At 43.1% G+C, this 21,510-nt stretch overlaps 1 protein-coding gene across 1 annotated transcript in view; it reads left to right on the top strand.

Annotated features, from left to right (window-relative positions):
• Positions 1–4,951, top strand: part of ctnnd2a (catenin (cadherin-associated protein), delta 2a) — a 140,550-nt gene extending 135,599 nt beyond the window's left edge. The window contains 4 exon segments of the mRNA XM_060045775.1: positions 2,795–2,926; positions 3,340–3,410; positions 4,348–4,563; positions 4,663–4,951. Coding sequence (XP_059901758.1) covers positions 2,795–2,926; positions 3,340–3,410; positions 4,348–4,563; positions 4,663–4,923 — 680 coding nt within the window. The 3' untranslated portion in view covers positions 4,924–4,951.
• The last annotated feature ends 16,559 nt before the right edge of the window (positions 4,952–21,510 follow it).

Consider the following 21,510-nt stretch of genomic DNA (forward strand, 5'->3'; position numbering starts at 1 on the left):
TCATTATTCTGATTCTGAGGCTAGTGCATTCTAGTCACTGAGATGGTACAGCCCATCAAGTGTGTTGCACAAGAGAGTAAAGTCTCCAGATGTTTCGGTTAGTGATTCTGCAAATTTCATCGAGCTAGGCAATGCATTGCACCGACGAGATGCCACACACACTGCAGACTGCAGACTCCCTAAGTGTACTCCACACGGAAAACACAGAGTGTGCTTTACCTTGGTCGCATTGATCGAAACGATCATCAGTGCTAAACAGTTTTGACTCAAGAAAAGCCTTCAAACCACGAACCGAAAACCCATTGCTGAAGCGCAATCAACATTTCTTTCCAATCAAAGTAAAGATCAAAACAACAAGTGGAGTCAAAACACTGTTCAGGGTCGCGGCGCTACCGCAGTCCTCAAATACCTTACGCCGCCTTCCTCCATGTTAGCATAGTCTATTGCGCATTGGCATTGGCATAACTCTAACTTCCAATGGCCTTATCGCAAAAGTGTGATTAAAGTTAGCTTTTAGCGTTAGCTCCGTGGCCTTGCAGCTTTCGCATTGGATGCATTACCATTCCCTGCTAGCATTAGTGCGCGGAGAGCCTTGAGCAGTGCTTTCTCCACAGCGGCTTTAGTGGGCTGATGAGGCAGAAAAGTACTTTTCCCTCTCCTCTGGCTTAGCAGAGTCTTCAAGGACCCCGCTGAAGGAAAGAGGGGGAGGAGAAAAAACAGAGATAAATTATGACTCAGAAAAAGAGAGAAGGAGCAGAATCACGAAGAGATAAAGGGAGAGCAGGAAAGCGAGGAAGACGAAGGGAGAGAGTGTGCATGAAAGAGGGAGAGAAAGTATAATGCAGCACATGAGACAGGAGCGGAGGAGATTCAGGAAATGTTGACAAGGGAGAGAGAGCAAGACAGAGAGAGGAAACGGAGGTACATGCATGCATGCCCGTGCTTGCGCATGCCGTACGCTCGTATCTCTCCCTCTGCATGTCACATTGCGATTCAGCCCCTCAGAGATGGATCAAAGGAGAAGGACAGAGAGAGAGAGTGAGAGGGAGGGAGAGCGAGAGAGAGAGAGAGAGAGAGAGAGAGAGAGAGAGAGAGAGAGAGAGAGAGAGAGTGAGCGAGAGGGAGAGAGAGGGAGAGAGAGAGACAGAGACAGAGACAGAGACAGAAACAGAGAGAGAGAGAGAGCGGGAGGGAGAGCGACAGAGAGAGAGACGGAGAGAGAGAGAGAGAGAGAGAGAAAGAGAGAGAGGGAGAGGGAGGGAGAGAGAGACAGAGACAGAGAGGGGGAAAGAGAGAAACAGAGGGAGGTAAAGGGAGAGAGAGAGGGAAATAGGGAGACCTTTCCATGGTACCAAGGGATCTGCAAGGCTTTGTTCTGATAGCACTCAGAGCTAGTCTCCTGGGCTCTCTCTCTCTCTCTCTCTCTCTCTCTCTCTCTCTCTCTCTCTCTCACTCTCTCTCTCTCTCTCTCTCTCTCTCTCTCTCTCTTTCTCTCTCTTGCTCTCGCTCTCGCTCTCGCTCTCTGTCTCTGTCTCGGTCTCTCCAGTGACCTTATCTCTGCCCAACTGATGCCAGTTGCCTTGTTCTCTCAGGGTGTCTGTGTGAGGGACGTCCAGGACCGCAAACCAAATCATTTCATTTTTCCCTCTTTTTTTATCCAGGCCAAAAGCTTAATAATAAAGTCCTAAGCATCCCTTAGAATCCCCAAACTATCGATGCAGCCCTGTCAAACGGAGACAACATGGTTCTGTGTGTACTGTGATTTTACTCCATTGTGATAAATTCACAACTTTTAAAAATCATTTAGAATGTGACATTGGACAGGGTAACGAACAGCCCACATGGACAACGTTATTCAGCTTAAGAGCAGCTGCTTTATGTGACCTCATTCCTGAGTGTTTGAGGTAAATGTTTAGCTAAGAATGGGGCTAATGCTCAAGTAGGAAGGATCCCGGCGACTGGATGTGTCCAGATTATGGTGAATGACTAAGCATTTAAAGTGCGGGGAGAAGGGAGATTACATTACATAATGACGCATAGCAACTGTGAAGCCACTGTGTGTGTGTGTGCGTGTGTGTGTGTGTGTGTGTGTGTGTGTGTGTGTGTGTGTGTGTGTGAGGGATGAGCATGTGTTTGCATATGCACAAGAGTGAGTGTGCAAGTGTGGGTAGTGTGTGGTGGAGAGTGAAAATTGATATAGAAATACGAACATGTTTGACATTTTATGCACTGCTTCGGTTGTGCCATCCAGCCTTTTTGCAGGGAGAGTTTTTCACCCCTAGCTTGGGGTTGATGCTGTAGCCTAACAAGATTAAGTAGACACATGATCACCTTAACAACCAATAAGTGTTTACCCTGCCATGACAGCATTCTGTGAGAACGGTCAACTCACTCAAAACCCGCCACCCCGGGGAAGTGTGTCTGTGTGTGTGTGTTTTTCATGAGGATGTGTGTGTGTCAACAGGATATGTGTGTATGTGTGGGTCTGTTTGTTTGTGTGTGTGTATGTATCTGTGGGGAGTTTGATTATTGCTACCTAAGGTCTTATAACATGCTGCTGGAGGTGACCCTGATTGCTGACAAGCCTAAATAATGACTGATGACTGCATCTTGGAAGATACACACACACAGACACATGCACACACGCCCACTTGCAATCACATACACACAAAAAGGCTGTTGTGCTCATTATTGTGTGTGTGTGTGTGTGTGTGTGTGTGTGTGTGTGTGTGTGTGTGTGTGTGTGTGTGTGTGTGTGTGTGTGGTGTGTGTGTGTGTGTGTGTCGTTGCTTAGCGAGCGCCCCAGCCTCCCCGCGAGAGATGATGAGTTTGAAGGAACGCAAGATGGATTACGACTCCACGGCAACCAACGCTGGTTTCCATAGCAACAAAGGAGAACACACATCCCGCAAAGACGCCACGGCAGGTGGGTGTGCGAGGAGATACCTGTTTATGTGTGTGTGTGTTTAACTTTGCTACATTTTCCATGTTCTGCACATTGATATTCTTCACTCTCTGTTTATTATCTCTTTTTCACTCTAAATTAGTTTATATTTCTCATGTGTGCCATTTTGCCACACATCGCACTAGTGTGCAATTAAGCTACTGCGGCGTTCAACTTATTAGCGACAAGCTAATTGTCAGCATCATAATGGGAAGGCGCTAGCATTTTGACACTAATTATATTTTTTGTAACTAAGCTGCATTTTGGCTTTTTGTATCGGCTTCAGTCAAACATAAATAGTGAACCCTTTTGCTGGAATGGCAGAGTATATTCATTATTCGCATTAACCGCATTTAATTGTAGTACCTCAAGGTGATTCTCCCTCTTTCCTCCAGTGTCTTGTGGCGCCTCTACATTATTCCGCAACTCTTACTTGACTGCCAGCGATGAAATCAAACAAAATCAGGTGAGTTCCAATTGTAGAATCAGAATCGCATACAGTATACAGTGCACACACACAAACACATACACACACAATCAATAACCAGTCCAATAATTGTGAAAGAAAATGTTTGAGAACATTATCGAATACCTAGACACCTTCCAACAGATGAAAGACGAATAGAAAAAGTACACACAACACACACACATACACTATTGTGATAAGAGGCACAGATCTCTGTAAGACACCTGCCTTTTAGAAATAAACTCACAGACTCACCACCGGAGCCAAAAGTGTGGCCAATTAAAAAGTTAATCTTGGATATACCGTTGTGCTAACGATCTATTTGGGTTGAACAGATGTCCTCAGAGAAGGGTCTAGGACACTAAAAAAGCAAGAGAAAAAACCATTAGTGGATATTCTCAACGTACACATTTAGAAACGCCGAATGTTGGTGTGTCGAAACACGCTGTTGCTAGACTCTTATGGAAGGCGTCCACATATTTGCAAGCACTCAGCGGTTGAGGATAGAATCACTGCCCCCCCCCCCCCCCCCCCCCCCGCCCCCCAGGTACCTGCATGCATGTAACAGCGGATAAGAGGATTCACAGCATGGTTCCACCCAGCCGTTCCTCTCCAGAGCCTTTCACCTGAACTGCCTGCCTTTCAAGTGCTTTAACTCCCCTCCCCCCAACCACCTGTTCCTCTCCTCCTCGCCCTCCACCGCTCCACCTCCTCCCCCCCACCTCGCTCCACTCAACCACATCAAACACCCCCCCCCCCCCGTCCAACCCTTTTTTTCCACTTCACTTTCCCCGCACACGCATCCTCTTGAAACATATCATGTCACGACCCCACCTCCTCTCCCTCCACGACCCACCCCCCCCCCCCCCCCCCCCCCCCCCCCCACACACACACACCCCCCACCCTCTCACACAACACCCAACACCACCTCCTCCAGGTCCCAGCCCAGCCCTGTGTCGGCCTGCCGCTCTCCGCGCAGGACGTCCCGCCGGCGGCCCTACTAAAAGACTACGACCCCTACCCTCCCCCTCCCTCCTTCCCCCAGCCGCAGCCCCCGCTGCCGCAGGCCGGCCCCCACCACCCGCTGCACCACGGCCTGGGCCGCAGCCTGGACGACGGCGGCTGCTACTACGAGGAGACGCAGCAGCAGGGCGTCGGCGGAGGCCCCCTGCAGCCCCCCGCCCACCCCCCTCCGGCCGGCGCCGCCGCCAACGCCGCCGCCCCCCCTCCGCAGCCGCCGCTGCCCCAGCAGCCCCAGCCCCCGCAGCCCCAGGCGCCGGCCCAGCCCCAGGTGCACCCGCCCCACCCGCCACCGCCGCCGCAGCAGCAGCAGCCCCCGGGGGCCGCCGCCGCCGCCAGCGGACCCCCGCGGGACCCCCGGGAGGACCTGCGCATGCACCTGGGCCTCAAGTCCACCGGCAACTACGTGGACTTCTATTCGGCGTCGCGGCCGTACAGCGAACTGAACTACGAGACCAGCCACTACCCGGCCTCCCCTGACTCCTGGGTCTGAGGTCGGGCCAGGGGGGGGCCCTCGTGGAAGGGGGGGTGAGGGGGGGGGGGAGCGGGGGGGAGAGGGAGGGGGGGGGGGCGAAGGGGATAAGGGAAGGGGGGAGGGGTAAGGGGTGTGCGTGTGTGTGTCAGGCAGACAGGAGTTAAAGGTTTTTTTTTTTTTTCAGTTCTTGAGGGTCTTGGTCAACAGCAACACAGAATTACGATGGTGGTGGGGGACGACTGAGGCCAGCGTGCTTTACAGAGAGAGAGAGAGAGAGAGAGAGATGCAGCCAATGGCAGCAGGAGGATCCATAGTAGGGGGGGGATAGAGAAACTTAGAAAAAGAGGAGACAGAGAAACTGTGCATGTGCATGCCAACATGTTTTAGTTTTATTTTATTTCATCTCTTCCCAAATAGTTCCATTAGCCCAGGAAATGGATTATAAGAAGCTCCTGAAAGATATGAAAGAGTCGTTTATAGAAAAGGATCTAGTAGTAGAGAAGCAAACAGAGAGAGAGGGAGAGAGAGAGAGGGATAGATATATAGAGGGGGAGCGCACATAGATAGAGAGAGGGGGTGGACAGCACAGGGAGAGAGACAGCGAGGGAGAGGGAGTGACTCCCTCAGGGCAGAAGGGCGATGGGATCACAAAATATTGAGATGAGAGAGAGAGAGAGAGAGAGAGACACAGAGACAGAGAGAGAGAGGGAGAGCAGTCACTTTGTGTGGGAAGGGGCATGATCTTTTTTTTGGTCGCAGGAAGGGGTAGGAAGGGGCAGGAGGATTGGAGGAAATGGAAGGAGAAAGATAAAACGAGTGGAGGGTAGGGGCCAGCCTCAGAAGCCTTCCAGAAGGTCAGGGACGAATTAAAGCACAGGTTTTTCCTGAGATGAGAGCATATCAGGAAATTGAGGCAGATTTGCTGGCGAACAGGCCACCCCTGCAGACAAAGGATTGTATTGCATTTTCCTTTTCTTTTTTTTCAAAACCGATTTTGCAGCCACCAAAGGCTCAATTTTTTTGCTGGATCTTTCTTCACAGGGTGTCATCTTCAAGACGGTCAACATAACATATTTTCAGGGTTCTGTTGCTCATTTTTCTAGAGGGCTTCTTATTTGTTCCTTCTTTATATGAAAAAAATAACAACCCGGCTTTGCGGCATTTTTGTGTGAACATTTCAGAGTGTGTAATATTACATTGATTGTCGGATGGACCCTGAGGATTTCACCATTGTGATTTTTTTATATAAGTTGTATACAAAATTATCCATCAACAACGTGGAGGAGATGAACCAGGCAGAGAATAGTGTCAACCCTCTCTCCCCCTGATGTGTGTACGTACGTCAAGAGACACTTCACGTTCCGTCCCGGATGGCAGGCGGTGGTAGAAAGTCCTGCAGAAAGTCCTTTTCCTTTCCTCATGAAGTGACATTGTGGTCTCGTTTCCAAGAGTCTAAAAGACTGTCCAGCGTCTCGTCCAGGAAGTGCTTTTATTTTTTCTCATCAAAAAGGTTCAAAGGACGTCGCGGGTTTCTTCAGTATTTTTTTAATTTGAGGACACCCGGTTCATTTACCCGTCATGACTGCCGCAGAACGGTCAGTCCGAAAAACCACCAACCCCACCAACACCACCACCAACGCCATTACTATCTTCATCGTCGTCGTACAATGCACTGTACAGTGTAGAGATAGAGAGAATCCTACGAGAGCAGAGAGCCACGTCGAACGAGTTGACGTGCCAAACATGTGGCACAAACATGAGGGAGCCTTAGAGGAGTGGTTAAAAAATATGCTGATAGAAAAATAAGGGGAATTCTGTTGAAGGTTCCGGACCACGAGTGCAGAAGCTCCCTCTCTGGTTTCTAACTGTCTTTTGGTTTTCGGTTCGGTGGGTTGGTTTTTCTTGTGTTTTTTTAAAAGATCCGGATGTGCTTAAAAGTCAAGCTTGGGGGGACAATCGCCTCCGATAAATGTACAGACCTGCCTCTCTGTGTTAGTTGAACGCACCTGTGTTTGATTGCGAGTGTGTGAGTGTTTGTTTGTGCCTGTGTGCGCGTGTGTGCGTGTGTGTATGTGAGTGTGTGCACGAGTGTGGGACGCCACACGTCATGTGGCCTATGTGTGCACACGAAAGCTAGAGCGAGGGTACCTATGCATGCATGTGTATAGTTTTGTGTGTGTGTGTGTGTGTGTGTGTGTGTGTGTGCGTGTGGGTGTGTGTGCGCGTTCGCTCCGTCGGGGTGTACGTGAGCGCACCTTCCTGTAAAAAAACCAATGTGTCCCAGCTAGGCACTCAACCTCTTATTGACCCCTCTCACCCCCTGTCCAATTTCCAGTGAGCTAAAAAAATATCTCTTGAATTAATTGTGGATACAAGAATCATAAATTCTCTCTCTCTAAATAAATATATATATATATATATATATATGAATATAAATATATATATATATGAAGATAATTTTTATGTGCAGATGTCAGTGTCACGAAAAAGTGTTTGATGAGGAACAATAAAAAAAAGATGTGATGTACGAGAGCAGTCTTAATCACGTGTGGAAACTGCAGACTGGTTTCCATCCTCTCCCCCTCCTCTTCCCCCCCCCCCCCCCCCCCTCCCATCCCCCGTTATCCAACCAAGATGAAGAGAAATCCCACCTGAAGTTGTTCGGGCTCTGGTGTGAACTGTGTGTGTATCGTGTGTCCATGCTTCTTAGATGAACCCCCTGTGGAGCATACTTGAACACAATGGAAAAAAATAAAAAAAAGACCTTTGCAATCAAGTCCCGTCGTCATTGAGTTTTTGTAAACCAATCGCCTGCAGTTATTATCTCGTTATGATTCTATGAATAACAGAATGGGGGGTTGGGGGGGGGGGGCATTTGATTATCGAGACTGCAAAAAATTGCACTTGTTTCTGTGTTAAATTCCTCACAATAGCATCTATCTCAAAGCCACATGAGCATTTTAAAGGAAACAATGTGAAAGATATTAAATGTTCATTAGATATTAGAATCTCATGATGTTTATTTAATGGTTTTCCAGACGGTCGCAGAGCCAGAGGCAGCAGGGGTGATGTGTTGCAGCCTGCAGAGCCAGGATTAGTCATGGAGCAAGGCAACGAGAGGCAGAGAGTTTGGTTAAGAGGGGAGTGTTGAGAGCCCACGAGAGTGAGAGAACGTGACATAAGGTTGATGATTTTGAACGTGTAGGTGCATTACTAGCGCAATCATGCAAGTGCTCATGAAGGTAATCATGCGAGTGCGCAACCTAATCAAGTGATCATGTAAATCCAAGGACGTTGTGTGAGGTGTGGCATCTCTCTCTAATTGCTTGAAAATCGTGCTTTAAAGTGTTGGGAAAAAAAATAAACGCCCCCTACAACCTCTTGAGTCCAACCCAGATGTAGTGGACTCAGCCCCAGATGTTTCCAAATACAAGAAAACGCCCCTGACTAGCAATTGAAGGGAGTATGTCTGTTATGAGGCAATACGACTCGACTCTGGATAATCAGTGCTGATTATCAGCGCACTTTAAAATTAGCTTTGTACCCTGTGTGGGAGACAGAGGATCATGTTCCCCAGAGGTCAGTTTGGATCATGTATACCCGGTTCCTTGAGGGCTCAACAGGTGTGTGTGACCTGCTAATGAGGCTGAGCCATGGGGGGCCCTGGGCTTAAGCGATGCCATTGGTTCAGATCATGAGCCACATATGTTGGGTTGAAACCCAACAATTGACACTTGCAGCTCTATTTATTTTACTACTTTCTGCTCCAGATCTATGCTTACCTGTCTGCAAAGACCCCTGCTCTCTCAGCCGACAATCCTCAGGAGGTGCAGCCTAACATGGAGATATCCAATAAACAGGGATGTGCCAGGCCGTAGGATTTGTCACGCATTGGAATCGACTCGGAGGTATTCATGTCTCTTTCTCACTCTCTCTATACGTCTCTTTCATCCGGCCTCTCTCTGTCCTGCCACATAAATGTACCGCAGGGGGCTATAATTCCATTGTGTTGATTATTAGACTTCACAATAGAGACGAGGCTACCTCCGTCAGAGAGCTGGGCCCCGCTGGAGACAGCGGAGACGTAGCCTTAATGTGGCTCTTCAATTCAAATGGCTCTTCAATTTCCGCCATGCTGGAGACTTTCAACACGCTGTATTGATTCACCCAGCAAGCTCTGCACCACTGGATCTGCACATTATTAAGACTCCATCGGCCCCTCTGTCTCTCTCTCTCTCTCTCTCTCTCTCTCTCTCTCTCTCTCTCTCTCTCTCTCTCTCTCTCTCTCTCTCTCTCTCTCTCTCTCTCTCTCTCTCTCTCTTTCGTCTTGCTGTGCCTTTTTTCCACAAGCTAAGCCCTATGCCTCTCATGCAGCCAGAGGGCACACACACACACACACACACACACACACACACACACACACACACATACACAGATACAAACACACACACTCTCTAACTCACACCCACACACATTCACACAGTCTCACTCACACACACAGAGAAACACACACACAGACACACACTCAGACGTGCACACACACAATCATGCACGCAAACAGAAACACACACACACACGGATACACACACAAACACTTGTAACTTGCACACACAAACACAAGCACACACACAGCTAACCTCCCACTTCAGAGGGGAGGTAGATTTATTTCCGTCTTCTGATGTTAGTGCTGAAATCATACCTGATTGTCATAAACTGTTGAACATGAATATCATGAATATCTTTATTTTTTCACTGATTTGTGAGTCATTCTCCCGATTGATTGCAAAGTCGAAAATTAATCAACCCCTTGTTCCAGGACAAGTACCGTGTGTCGTGTGCCGGTCTTAACACTTGGCACACAGCGGCCACGCCCGTCTGGTGTTTTCATCCACCCTAAATACCTCCAACCTCTGAGCCTTCTGGAATAGAGCAGTCCACCTCCCACCCATCACGTTCCGCCCTCCCACCAACCAAGAGTATGGAGAAGACAATAAGGGGGACCCACTATGGCTGGAAGAAGGAAGAGGAGAACTTTGTGAGATGAATGGAGGAGAATTGACCAGAAGAGGGATGATGATGATGGGAGAACTCATGTAGTAGCATAGGAAGGCGGATAAGAGGAGGAGACAGGGGTACAAGGAGAAGGATGGAGCTGGTTGGCAACTCCTCTCACAACCCGATTGAGTCCTTAAGAGGGGGAGGTGAATGGACCGGAGGAGAGGGAGGAGGAGGGGGCAAGAGAGGACGAGGACGATGAAGTATGGAAAGAGAGGAAGGATGGAGAACTTTGGAGGAGGATTGGAGGAGGACACAGAGTATGATGAAACTGACAAATTGGTGAGAAAAGAAGTGGAAAGAGGAGTAACATTAAGTAGAGGAGAACAAGGAAGGGGATTTGAATAATTGGACAAAGGAAAATGACAGAAAGTGAAGAAAAAGAAACAGGAGAAAGAGTAAAAGAAGGATTAGGCAGAGGAGGAGTAGAAAAGTAAGGAGAAAGATAAGTACTGAAGTAGGAGGGGGAGGATAAGGAATAAGAATATGAAAAGCTAAAAGGAGGAGGAGGTAAAGTATGACAAGAGGGCATGAAGGAAGGGAGGAGAATGGGAAAGGGGAGTGAGAGGGCAAGAGGGGAGAGGAGGACAAGAGGATGGAAATGAGAAGGAGGTGGCGTGAGACGTTGAGAAGGACGACAAGAACGAGGCTATGGATAAAAAGGAGGCTAAGGTGAAGACGCTTTACATAGTGTTCCATTGTGTGTGCGTGTGTGCATGCGCGTGTGTGTGCCCACATGTGTGGCTGTGTATGGGTGCGCAGGCCTGCATGTATATTGAGGTGACGAACAAGGAGAAACTCGAAGAAAGCCCTTCATCAAACTCACCACGACGCGATCCTGGAACTCCTTTACAGTTGAATTGATCCTTCATATCAACGCAATCGACAGGTTATTGAATCCACAGAAGGGGACAACATATTGATGGTCAGCAGATCAATCTACTACTAGTCACACACACCGGCCATGTGTAGACCATGCACCGCTACCATGATTGTTGATTTGGGCTCAGTCGAACCACAGCGATGCTCAGTATGGCACATCCGTTGACGAGATTACTCACTCCTGATTGGGAGGAGCTGGTGTTCCATTCCTCCGTTACGGCGTCCGCCGTGGATCCTGGCGGGAACTAGGATCGCCCTGTGTGTTGTTGTGGGCGGAGCTAGCGGACACCAGCTTCTCCGGACTCCTCCTTCTCCACCTCAACCCGCCACACCTGAGGTTCACCTCAACCAACCCTTCTTGCTTATATACTCCGGCTTCTCACTCACTCAATCGCCCGATCGGCCTGACAGTCTGCCTCCGCCATCTCACTACCGCTCGCTGTTTCTCCACGCCGCCGGCCTGGTTTCAACACCAGGCCTTCGGCCTCAACCAGCCTATGCTCATCCCTAGCAAAAGAAACATACTGTCACAGCGTCTTGTCCGAGTCGTGTGTTTGGGCTCCCCCAGCCTCTCCGCTATTGAACATATAGTGTGTTCTCCGCAGCAGACGCCGTAGAACAAACTGCCATGGGGCGCCCTCCTCGAAATAGCCGACCATTAGCCGCCGTTTGATACGGGTGTGGCGTCATCGGGATTCATTTTCACCTGCGGGAAGCGCCACGATGTTCCAATTTGACCCTCACCGGGTAATCATGCACCCGGTCCCAAAAAAAGACCGGATGACCGTGATTAATTAGGCCAAAGAGGCTCCTTAAGAAGAAGACAAACACCAGAATGGTTGGAGAGGAAAAGAACGCAGTGAGGGTGTCAGCGTGAATGAAATCACACTGGGGGTAATAGCGTGGCCTACGCTTCTCCAACTGTGTCAATAAAGAGTGTGGTCAGCGCTTGCTACTTGATTAGAGTCTTGATTATGATGATGATTAGGCGAATGTACTGGCTAATTTACACAGTAATGGGAAGAAAGGTAAGTGAGGTTTGTTGCTCCTTAATCCTTTCCAGAACCGAGATCAACTCGACTAGATTATCTACATTCGTTATTCTCTTGGAAATTGCACCATGTCCTTTTTGTCAGAGGACTGCTATGGACATTCAGAGTAGTAGTAGCCTAAGTTAGTGATTACAAGAAGTGACAACATCTGATGCTGTTGAAGTCAAGTGTTACAGATGTTTATAGTCCAACGGCATGTTAAACTATAAACAGCAAAAACACAAGGAAAATGTTGTCACTGCAAAACTTTGTTTTCACCGGTATATTTAGAATGATAGCGATTGCCATCTGGTTTCCCTACTCTAATTAAATATGGAAAGGAAATCCACTATTTCAGATAGGTTGGGGATGTAGCTGCTAATCTATCCATTAATACATAATCAGTAATACAACACATCTGCCCATCTGTGAAAAAACAAGCTGTCGCTGCTGCCAAAAATAACTTTACAAATCTCCATCGTCGGTTGGAAATGTGTTCCTGGGTCAATACTAGTAAATATAAAAAAGATGATTTGAGCACTGAAATTGTTTTGGATGCTGCCTTCCTTACATGTCAGTGAATTTGTGCATTTTAGGATGAGTCGTTTTCTGACCAAAGAAAGAGGATGCATCACACCCGGAATTGGATCTGGCTTATATAGAGAATTATAATGACCTTAAAATGTTGTTTTCCTGTCGACCACATGTGTGCGTGTTTCCCCCTGTCTTTTCTGTACTGCGGTTTCTTTACTGCGGAAAATTTTGTTCAACGCGCAAGAAACCAAAAAAAAACAACTCTCACCCCACAGCAAACCCCTACGTCAAGTCTAATGTTCAATTATATCTTGTGCCTTCTCGGTCTGTTTGTGTGTGTGTGTGTGTGTGTGTGTGTGTGTGTGTGTGTGGGGGGGGGTTTGCGTGTTTTTGTGTGCATGAGAGAGTGAAAGTCAAGCCTATGCCAGGCTAATGCAGCGGGTTCCTTTTTCTCGGGCTTGGTTACATGCACTCACACACATACGGTTGCACACTCACACAAACACACACACACACACACACACAAACACACACACACACACACACACACACACACACACACACACACACACACACACACACACAAACAATCACACACTGAGACAGCATGCACAGGCCATAAGGGGGGCTGTCAGGTAGTGAATACTCAGTGGTGTGGAGAGGCAAAGAGCAGCCTTGGTCATTCATGTGCTATGGGTTGCTGCTACAGAAGACCATGGCTCCCACTGAGCTACGTCATTGTGATGCCGTTTGTGTGTGTGTTGGTTTGTGCGTGTGTGTGTGTGTGTGTGTTTGTGTGTGTGTGTATTTGTGTGAATGTGTGCGTGTGTGTGTGTGTGTATTTGTGTGAATGTGTGCGTGTGTGTGTGTGTGTGTGTGTGTCTTTGTAGCATGTGAGTACGAGAGAGAAAGAGGGTGTGTATGAGTGTACCTGTCAGTTTGAGTCAATTCACTCACCTGTGACGTCCTCATTCTGTCTCTTTGTAAGCCGTCAGCCAGAGCGCTTCTCTCAGGCCCAAAACACACAAACGCACATCACACAATCACACACACACACACACACACATACACACAAAGACGTACACAAAGTCCTATCATCCTTGGGCAGGTGTGGAGATCACTGGTTGCTGGAGAGGATTTCTTCACCTATGGCAGTTTGAATGTGTGCCATGTATCTTCAGACTCATAAACGGAATCTCTGCCACTCTCATTCTCTCCATTGCTTTGCTTTGCTCTCTATCTTGGTCAACGAATTAACGTGGGGGTAACTCTGAGAAGGAGGCAGAAAGAGAGATAAATGGAAGATTCTCCATACCATTTTGAATGGAAGGGGATTTCTTTGATTTCAACCTTTTATATTAATGTTGTTTAGTCAGAAATACAAAGTGATTTTGATTAATAACGCTGTTACACATTGTCTGTGCTTACTGGAACATTCTGTGCTTCAATGCTCTGGCACTGCTGGTGAATTGGGCTGGATTCCCATTGCCTATTTGTTGGATTTGGTAAAGATATATTCTCCCATCTAGTGGTTGCATGAGTATGTGCATGTACTGTACATGCACACACATGTTAGCTTGCAATGGTTAACACACTCCCACGCAAACAAGCAAAGTCCTCACTGCGGAGCACACACTGGTCAATAGTGGTCGAAATATGTGACAAAAGAGAAACATTTGGTCTTTATTCTGAGAGGTATTAAAATAGTAAACAACTCTACAAAAGGCCTATTCACAAGAGCCCAAGGAGAGCAAAGCCAACGAACACAACAATCTCCACTTTGAAATATAAGTTTCTAATGATTAACTAACCTTGGGTACCAGAACATCACAGTTCTGATACCCAGCGATAACTTAATATAACTTTGGTAGGCCAACTTTACAATTGCTGTAAAGCCAAAATTTTAATTTCAGTTCCTCACTTATTTAAAAAATAAGTCTTAACTATTTTTCGAGTGATCTGATTGGCTAGTTTTTTTACTTATTGTATCAAGTGATCAGATAGGCCTATCATTCACTTATTCACTATCTGCTGAATAATTTTATTTTCTCAAGCAACCTGATTGGCAGAATAAGTTATATACTGTCATATGTAGGCCTATGACTAGTCAGGCACAGCAATGTGACTACATTTAGTGTAGCGACATAGCTATCTTAGGCATAGCGATGTGACTAGCTTAGACACAGCAACATGGCTACCTTATGCGAAGGCAAAGACTCGACAAAGACACTATCCATATTTGGTGTCTTCCTTCTGATACTAAAGTTCAAGTCCATCAAATTAAATCAAATAGCCTTGGGGTAGTGTAAATAAGTTAAGTTAACACATTGACATTGGGCCATGTGCCCTTTTACAAATAATAATGATAATAAATAATAATAATACATTTAATTTAGAGGCGCCTTTCAAGACACCCAAGGTCACCTTACAGAGCATACAGTCATCATAAAGTATCATACCCCATATTAATGTTATGAGCAACACATGTTTCTGTCCTATGATGACGCTAGGGCTGGGTAGGGTGAGACTATTGTCGCTTTGAGTGTGTTAAATGTGTGGATGTAAGTCGCATTTGTGCTAAATGCTCAAAATGTAAAGTAAAACCAGAGTAGCGAGTGGAAAAAGAGAATAATATCTATGCATCCACCATCTATATGATGTATTTCATCCATTTTGAATCCATTGTGACTTCAGACACACGTCAGCAAGGAGCAGGTAAGGGGTGGGGAATCTTCTCCAAGTGTGCTGTAGATGGGGATCGAACTAGCTACTTTCGGCTACCGGGGTAGCCGGGAAATAATAGAAATACACACATTTTAAAGTCATGTAATAAAGAGGATATACATGACATTAAAATGTATGTGTGTATTTCTATTATTTCCCTTATGTTTTTTTTTATGAAGACCAATAAAAAACGACAGTGTTACCCCCTAAGGGGTAACGCTGTTGTTTTTTATTGGTCGTCATGAAAAAAAACATAAGGGGTAACACTGTTGTTTTTCTTTGGTCGTCATGAAAAAAAACATAAGGGGTAACACTGTCGTTTTTATTGGTCGTTATGAAAAAAACATAAGGGGTAACGCTGTTGTTTTTTATTGGTCGTTATGAAAAAAAACATAGGGGTAACACTGTTGTTTTTTATTGGTCGTCATGAAAAAAAACATAAAGGGAAATAATAGAAATACACACATTTTAATGTCATGTATATCACTGTTGTTTTTTATTGGTCGGCATGAAAAAAAACATAAGGGGTAACGCTGTTGTTTTTTATTGGTCGTTATGAAAAAAAACATAAGGGGTAACGCTGTTGTTTTTTATTGGTCGTCATGAAAAAAAACATAAGGGGTAACACTGTTGTTTTTCTTGGGTCGTCATGAAAAAAAACATAAGGGGTAACACTGTCGATTTTTATTGGTCGTCATGAAAAAAAACATAAGGGGTAACACTGTTGTTTTTTTATTGGTCGTCATGAAAAAAAACATAAGGGGTAACACTGTTGATATTTATCAAATAAAACATAGGGGGTAACACTGTTGTTTTTTTATTGGTCGTCATGAAAAAAAACATAAGGGGTAACACTGTCGTTTTTAATTGGTCGTCATGAAAAAAAACATAAGGGGTAACACTGTCGATATTTATCAAATAAAACATAGGGGGTAACACTGTTGTTTTTTTATTGGTCGTCATGAATAAAAACATAAAGGGTAACACTGTTGTTTTTCTTGGGTCGTCATGAAAAAAAACATAAGGGGTAACACTGTCGATTTTTATTGGTCGTCATGAAAAAAAACATAAGGGGTAACACTGTTGTTTTTTATTGGTCGTCACGAAAAAAAACATAAGGGGTAACACTGTCGTTTTTTATTGGTCGGCATGAAAAAAAACATAAGGGGTAACGCTGTTGTTTTTTATTGGTCGTCATGAAAAAAAACATAAGGGGTAACACTGTCGTTTTTATTGGTCGTTATGAAAAAAACATAAGGGGTAACGCTGTTGTTTTATATTGGTCGTTATGAAAAAAAACATAGGGGTAACACTGTTGTTTTTTATTGGTCGTCATGAAAAAAAACATAAAGGGAAATAATAGAAATACACACATTTTAATGTCATGTATATCACTGTTGTTTTTTATTGGTCGGCATGAAAAAAAACATAAGGGGTAACGCTGTTGTTTTTTATTGGTCGTCATGAAAAAAAACATAAGGGGTAACACTGTTGTTTTTCTTGGGTCGTCATGAAAAAAAAACATAAGGGGTAACACTGTCGATTTTTATTGGTCGTCATGAAAAAAAACATAAGGGGTAACACTGTTGTTTTTTTATTGGTCGTCATGAAAAAAAACATAAGGGGTAACACTGTTGATATTTATCAAATAAAACATAGGGGGTAACACTGTTGTTTTTTTATTGGTCGTCATGAAAAAAAACATAAGGGGTAACACTGTAGTTTTTTATTGGTCGTCATGAAAAAAAACATAAGGGGTAACACTGTCGATATTTATCAAATAAAACATAGGGGGTAACACTGTTGTTTTTTTATTGGTCGTCATGAATAAAAACATAAAGGGTAACACTGTTGTTTTTCTTGGGTCGTCATGAAAAAAAACATAAGGGGTAACACTGTCGATTTTTATTGGTCGTCATGAAAAAAAACATAAGGGGTAACACTGTCATTTTTTATCGGTCGTCATGAAAAAAACATAAGGGGTAACACTGTTGATATTTATCAATTAAAACATAGGGGGTAACACTGTCGTTTTATCAAATGAAACATGAGGGTTGACACTCTCATTTTTCCATGGTCGTCATGCAAAAAACCATAATGGGTAACACTGTTGTTTTTTATTGGTCGTCATGAAAAAAAACATAAGGGGTAACACTGTTGTTTTTTATTGGTCGTCACGAAAAAAAACATTAGGGGTAACACTGTTGTTTTTTATTGGTCGGCATGAAAAAAAACATAGCTGTTGTTTTTTATTGGTCATCATGAAAAAAAAACCAAGGGGTAACGCTGTTGTTTTTTATTGGTCGTCACGAAAAAAAACATAAGGGGTAACACTGTTGTTTTTCTTTGGTCGTCATGAAAAAAAACATAAGGGGTAACACTGACGTTTTTATTGGTCGTTATGAAAAAAACATAAGGGGTAACGCTGTTGTTTTTTATTGGTCGTTATGAAAAAAAACATAGGGGTACCACTGTCGTTTTTTATTGGTCGTCATGAAAAAAAACATAAGGGGTAACACTGTCGTTTTTCTTTGGTCGTCATGAAAAAAAACATAAAGGGAAATAATAGAAATACACACATTTTAATGTCATGTATATCAACTGAATAAAACATAGGGGGTAACACTGTCGATATTTATCAAATAAAACATAGGGGGTGACACTGTTGTTTTTTGTCGGTCGTCATGAAAAAAACCACAAGGGGTAACACTGTTTTTTTTTATTGGTCGTCATGAAAAAAAACCCAAGGGGTAACGCTGTTGTTTTTTATTGGTCGTCATGAAAAAAAACATAAGGGGTAACACTGTTGTTTTTCTTGGGTCGTCATGAAAAAAAACATAAGGGGTAACACTGTTGTTTTTTTATTGGTCGTTATGAAAAAAAACATAAGGGGTAACACTGTCGATATTTATCAAATAAAACATAGTGGGTAACACTGTTGTTTTTTTATTGGTCGTCATGAAAAAAAACATAAGGGGTAACACTGTGGTTTTTTATTGGTCGTCATGAAAAAAAACATAAGGGGTAACACTGTTGATTTTTATTGGTCGTCATGAAAATAACATAAGGGATAACACTGTCGATATTTATCAAATAAAACATAGTGGGTAACACTGTTGTTTTTTTATTGGTCGTCATGAATAAAAACATAAGGGGTGACACTGTCGTTTTTATTGGTAGTTATGAAAAAAAACATAGGGGTAACACTGTCGTTTTTTATTGGTCGTCATGAAAAAAAACATAAGGGGTAACACTGTCGTTTTTCTTCGGTCGTCATGAAAAAAACATAAGGGGTAACACTGTCGATATTTATCAAATAAAACATAGTGGGTAACACTGTTGTTTTTTTATTGGTCATCATGAATAAAAACATAAGGGGTAACACTGTCTTTTTTTATTGGTCGTCATGAAAAAAAACGTAAGGGGTAACACTGTTGTTTTTTTATTGGTCGTCATGAAAAAAAACATAAGGGGTAACACTGTTGTTTTTTATTGGTCGTCATGAAAAAAAACACAAGGGGTAACACTGTTGTTTTTTATTGGTCGTCATGAAAAAAAAACCAAGGGGTAACGCTGTTGTTTTTTATTGGTCGTCATGAAAAAAAACATAAGGGGTAACACTGTTGTTTTTCTTGGGTCGTCATGAAAAAAAACATAAGGGGTAACACTGTCGATTTTTATTGGTCGTCATGAAAAAAAAAATAAGGGGGAACACTGTTGTTTTTTATTGGTCGTCACGAAAAAAAACATAAGGGGTAACACTGTTGTTTTTTATTGGTCGGCATGAAAAAAAACATAAGGGGTAACGCTGTTGTTTTTTATTGGTTGTTATGAAAAAATACATAAGGGGTAACACTGTCGTTTTTTATTGGTCGTCATGAAAAAAAACACAAGGGGTAACACTGTTGTTTTTTATTGGTCATCACGAAAAAAAACATAAGGGGTAACACTGTTGTTTTTATTGGTCGTCATGAAAAAAAACATAAGGGGTAACACTGTTGTTTTTCTTGGGTCGTCATGAAAAAAAACATAAGGGGTAACACTGTCGATTTTTATTGGTCGTCATGAAAAAAAACATAAGGGGTAACACTGTTGTTTTTTATTGGTCGTCATGTAAAAAAACATAAGGGGTAACAATGTTGTTTTTTTATTGGTCGTCATGAAAAAAAACATAGGGGGTAACACTGTTGTTTTTTATTGGTCGTCATGAAAAAAAAACCAAAGGGTAACGCTGTTGTTTTTTATTGGTCGTCATGAAAAAAAACATAAGGGGTAACACTGTTGTTTTTCTTGGGTCGTCATGAAAAAAAACATAAGGGGTAACACTGTCGATTTTTATTGGTCGTCATGAAAAAAAACATAAGGGGTAACACTGTTGTTTTTTATTGGTCGTCATGAAAAAAACATAAGGGGTAACACTGTCTATATTTATCAAATAAAACATAGTGGGTAACACTGTTGTTTTTTTATTGGTCGTCATGAATAAAAACATAAGGGGTAACACTGTGGTTTTTTATTGGTCGTCATGAAAAAAAACATAAGGGGTAACACTGTTGTTTTTTATTGGTCGTCATGAAAAAAACATAAGGGGTAACACTGTCGATATTTATCAAATAAAACATAGTGGGTAACACTGTGGTTTTTTTATTGGTCGTCATGAATAAAAACATAAGGGGTAACACTGTCTTTTTTTATTGGTCGTCATGAAAAAAAACGTAAGGGGTAACACTGTTGTTTTTTTATTGGTCGTCATGAAAAAAAACATAAGGGGTAACACTGTCGTTTTTTATTGGTCGTCATGAAAAAAAACACAAGGGGTAACACTGTTGTTTTTTATTGGTCGTCATGAAAAAAAACATAAGGGGTAACACTGTTGTTTTTATTGGTCGTCATGAAAAAAAACATAAGGGGTAACACTGTTGTTTTTCTTGGGTCGTCATGAAAAAAAACATAAGGGGTAACACTGTCGATTTTTATTGGTCGTCATGAAAAAAAACATAAGGGGTAACACTGTTGTTTTTTATTGGTCGTCATGTAAAAAAACATAAGGGGTAACAATGTTGTTTTTTTATTGGTCGTCATGAAAAAAAACATAGGGGGTAACACTGTTGTTTTTTATTGGTCGTCATGAAAAAAAAACCAAAGGGTAACGCTGTTGTTTTTTATTGGTCGTCATGAAAAAAAACATAAGGGGTAACACTGTTGTTTTTCTTGGGTCGTCATGAAAAAAAACATAAGGGGTAACACTGTCGATTTTTATTGGTCGTCATGAAAAAAAACATAAGGGGTAACACTGTTGTTTTTTATTGGTCGTCATGAAAAAAACATAAGGGGTAACACTGTCTATATTTATCAAATAAAACATAGTGGGTAACACTGTTGTTTTTTTATTGGTCGTCATGAATAAAAACATAAGGGGTAACACTGTGGTTTTTTATTGGTCGTCATGAAAAAAAACATAAGGGGTAACACTGTTGTTTTTTATTGGTCGTCATGAAAAAAACATAAGGGGTAACACTGTCGATATTTATCAAATAAAACATAGTGGGTAACACTGTGGTTTTTTTATTGGTCGTCATGAATAAAAACATAAGGGGTAACACTGTCTTTTTTTATTGGTCGTCATGAAAAAAAACGTAAGGGGTAACACTGTTGTTTTTTTATTGGTCGTCATGAAAAAAAACATAAGGGGTAACACTGTTGTTTTTTATTGGTCGTCATGAAAAAAAACACAAGGGGTAACACTGTTGTTTTTTATTGGTCGTCATGAAAAAAAAACCAAGGGGTAACGCTGTTGTTTTTTATTGGTCGTCATGAAAAAAAACATAAGGGGTAACACTGTTGTTTTTCTTGGGTCGTCATGAAAAAAAACATAAGGGGTAACACTGTCGATTTTTATTGGTCGTCATGAAAAAAAACATAAGGGGGAACACTGTTGTTTTTTATTGGTCGTCACGAAAAAAAACATAAGGGGTAACACTGTTGTTTTTTATTGGTCGGCATGAAAAAAAACATAAGGGGTAACGCTGTTGTTTTTTATTGGTCGTTATGAAAAAAAACATAAGGGGTAACACTGTTGTTTTTATTGGTCGTCATGAAAAAAAACATAAGGGGTAACACTGGTTTTTCTTGGGTCGTCATGAAAAAAATCATTGGGGGTAACACTGTCGATTTTTATTGGTCGTCATGAAAAAAAACATAAGGGGTAACACTGTTGTTTTTTGTTGGTCGTCATGAAAAAAAACATAAGGGGTAACAATGTTGTTTTTTTATTGGTCGTCATGAAAAAAAACGTAAGGGGTAACACTGCTGTTTTTTATTGGTCGGCATGAAAAAAAACATAAGGGGTAACGCTGTTGTTTTTTATTGGTCGTTATGA

This window comes from Gadus macrocephalus, chromosome 23, assembly GCF_031168955.1.
Source record: "Gadus macrocephalus chromosome 23, ASM3116895v1".
In the NCBI taxonomy this organism is placed as follows: domain Eukaryota; kingdom Metazoa; phylum Chordata; class Actinopteri; order Gadiformes; family Gadidae; genus Gadus; species Gadus macrocephalus.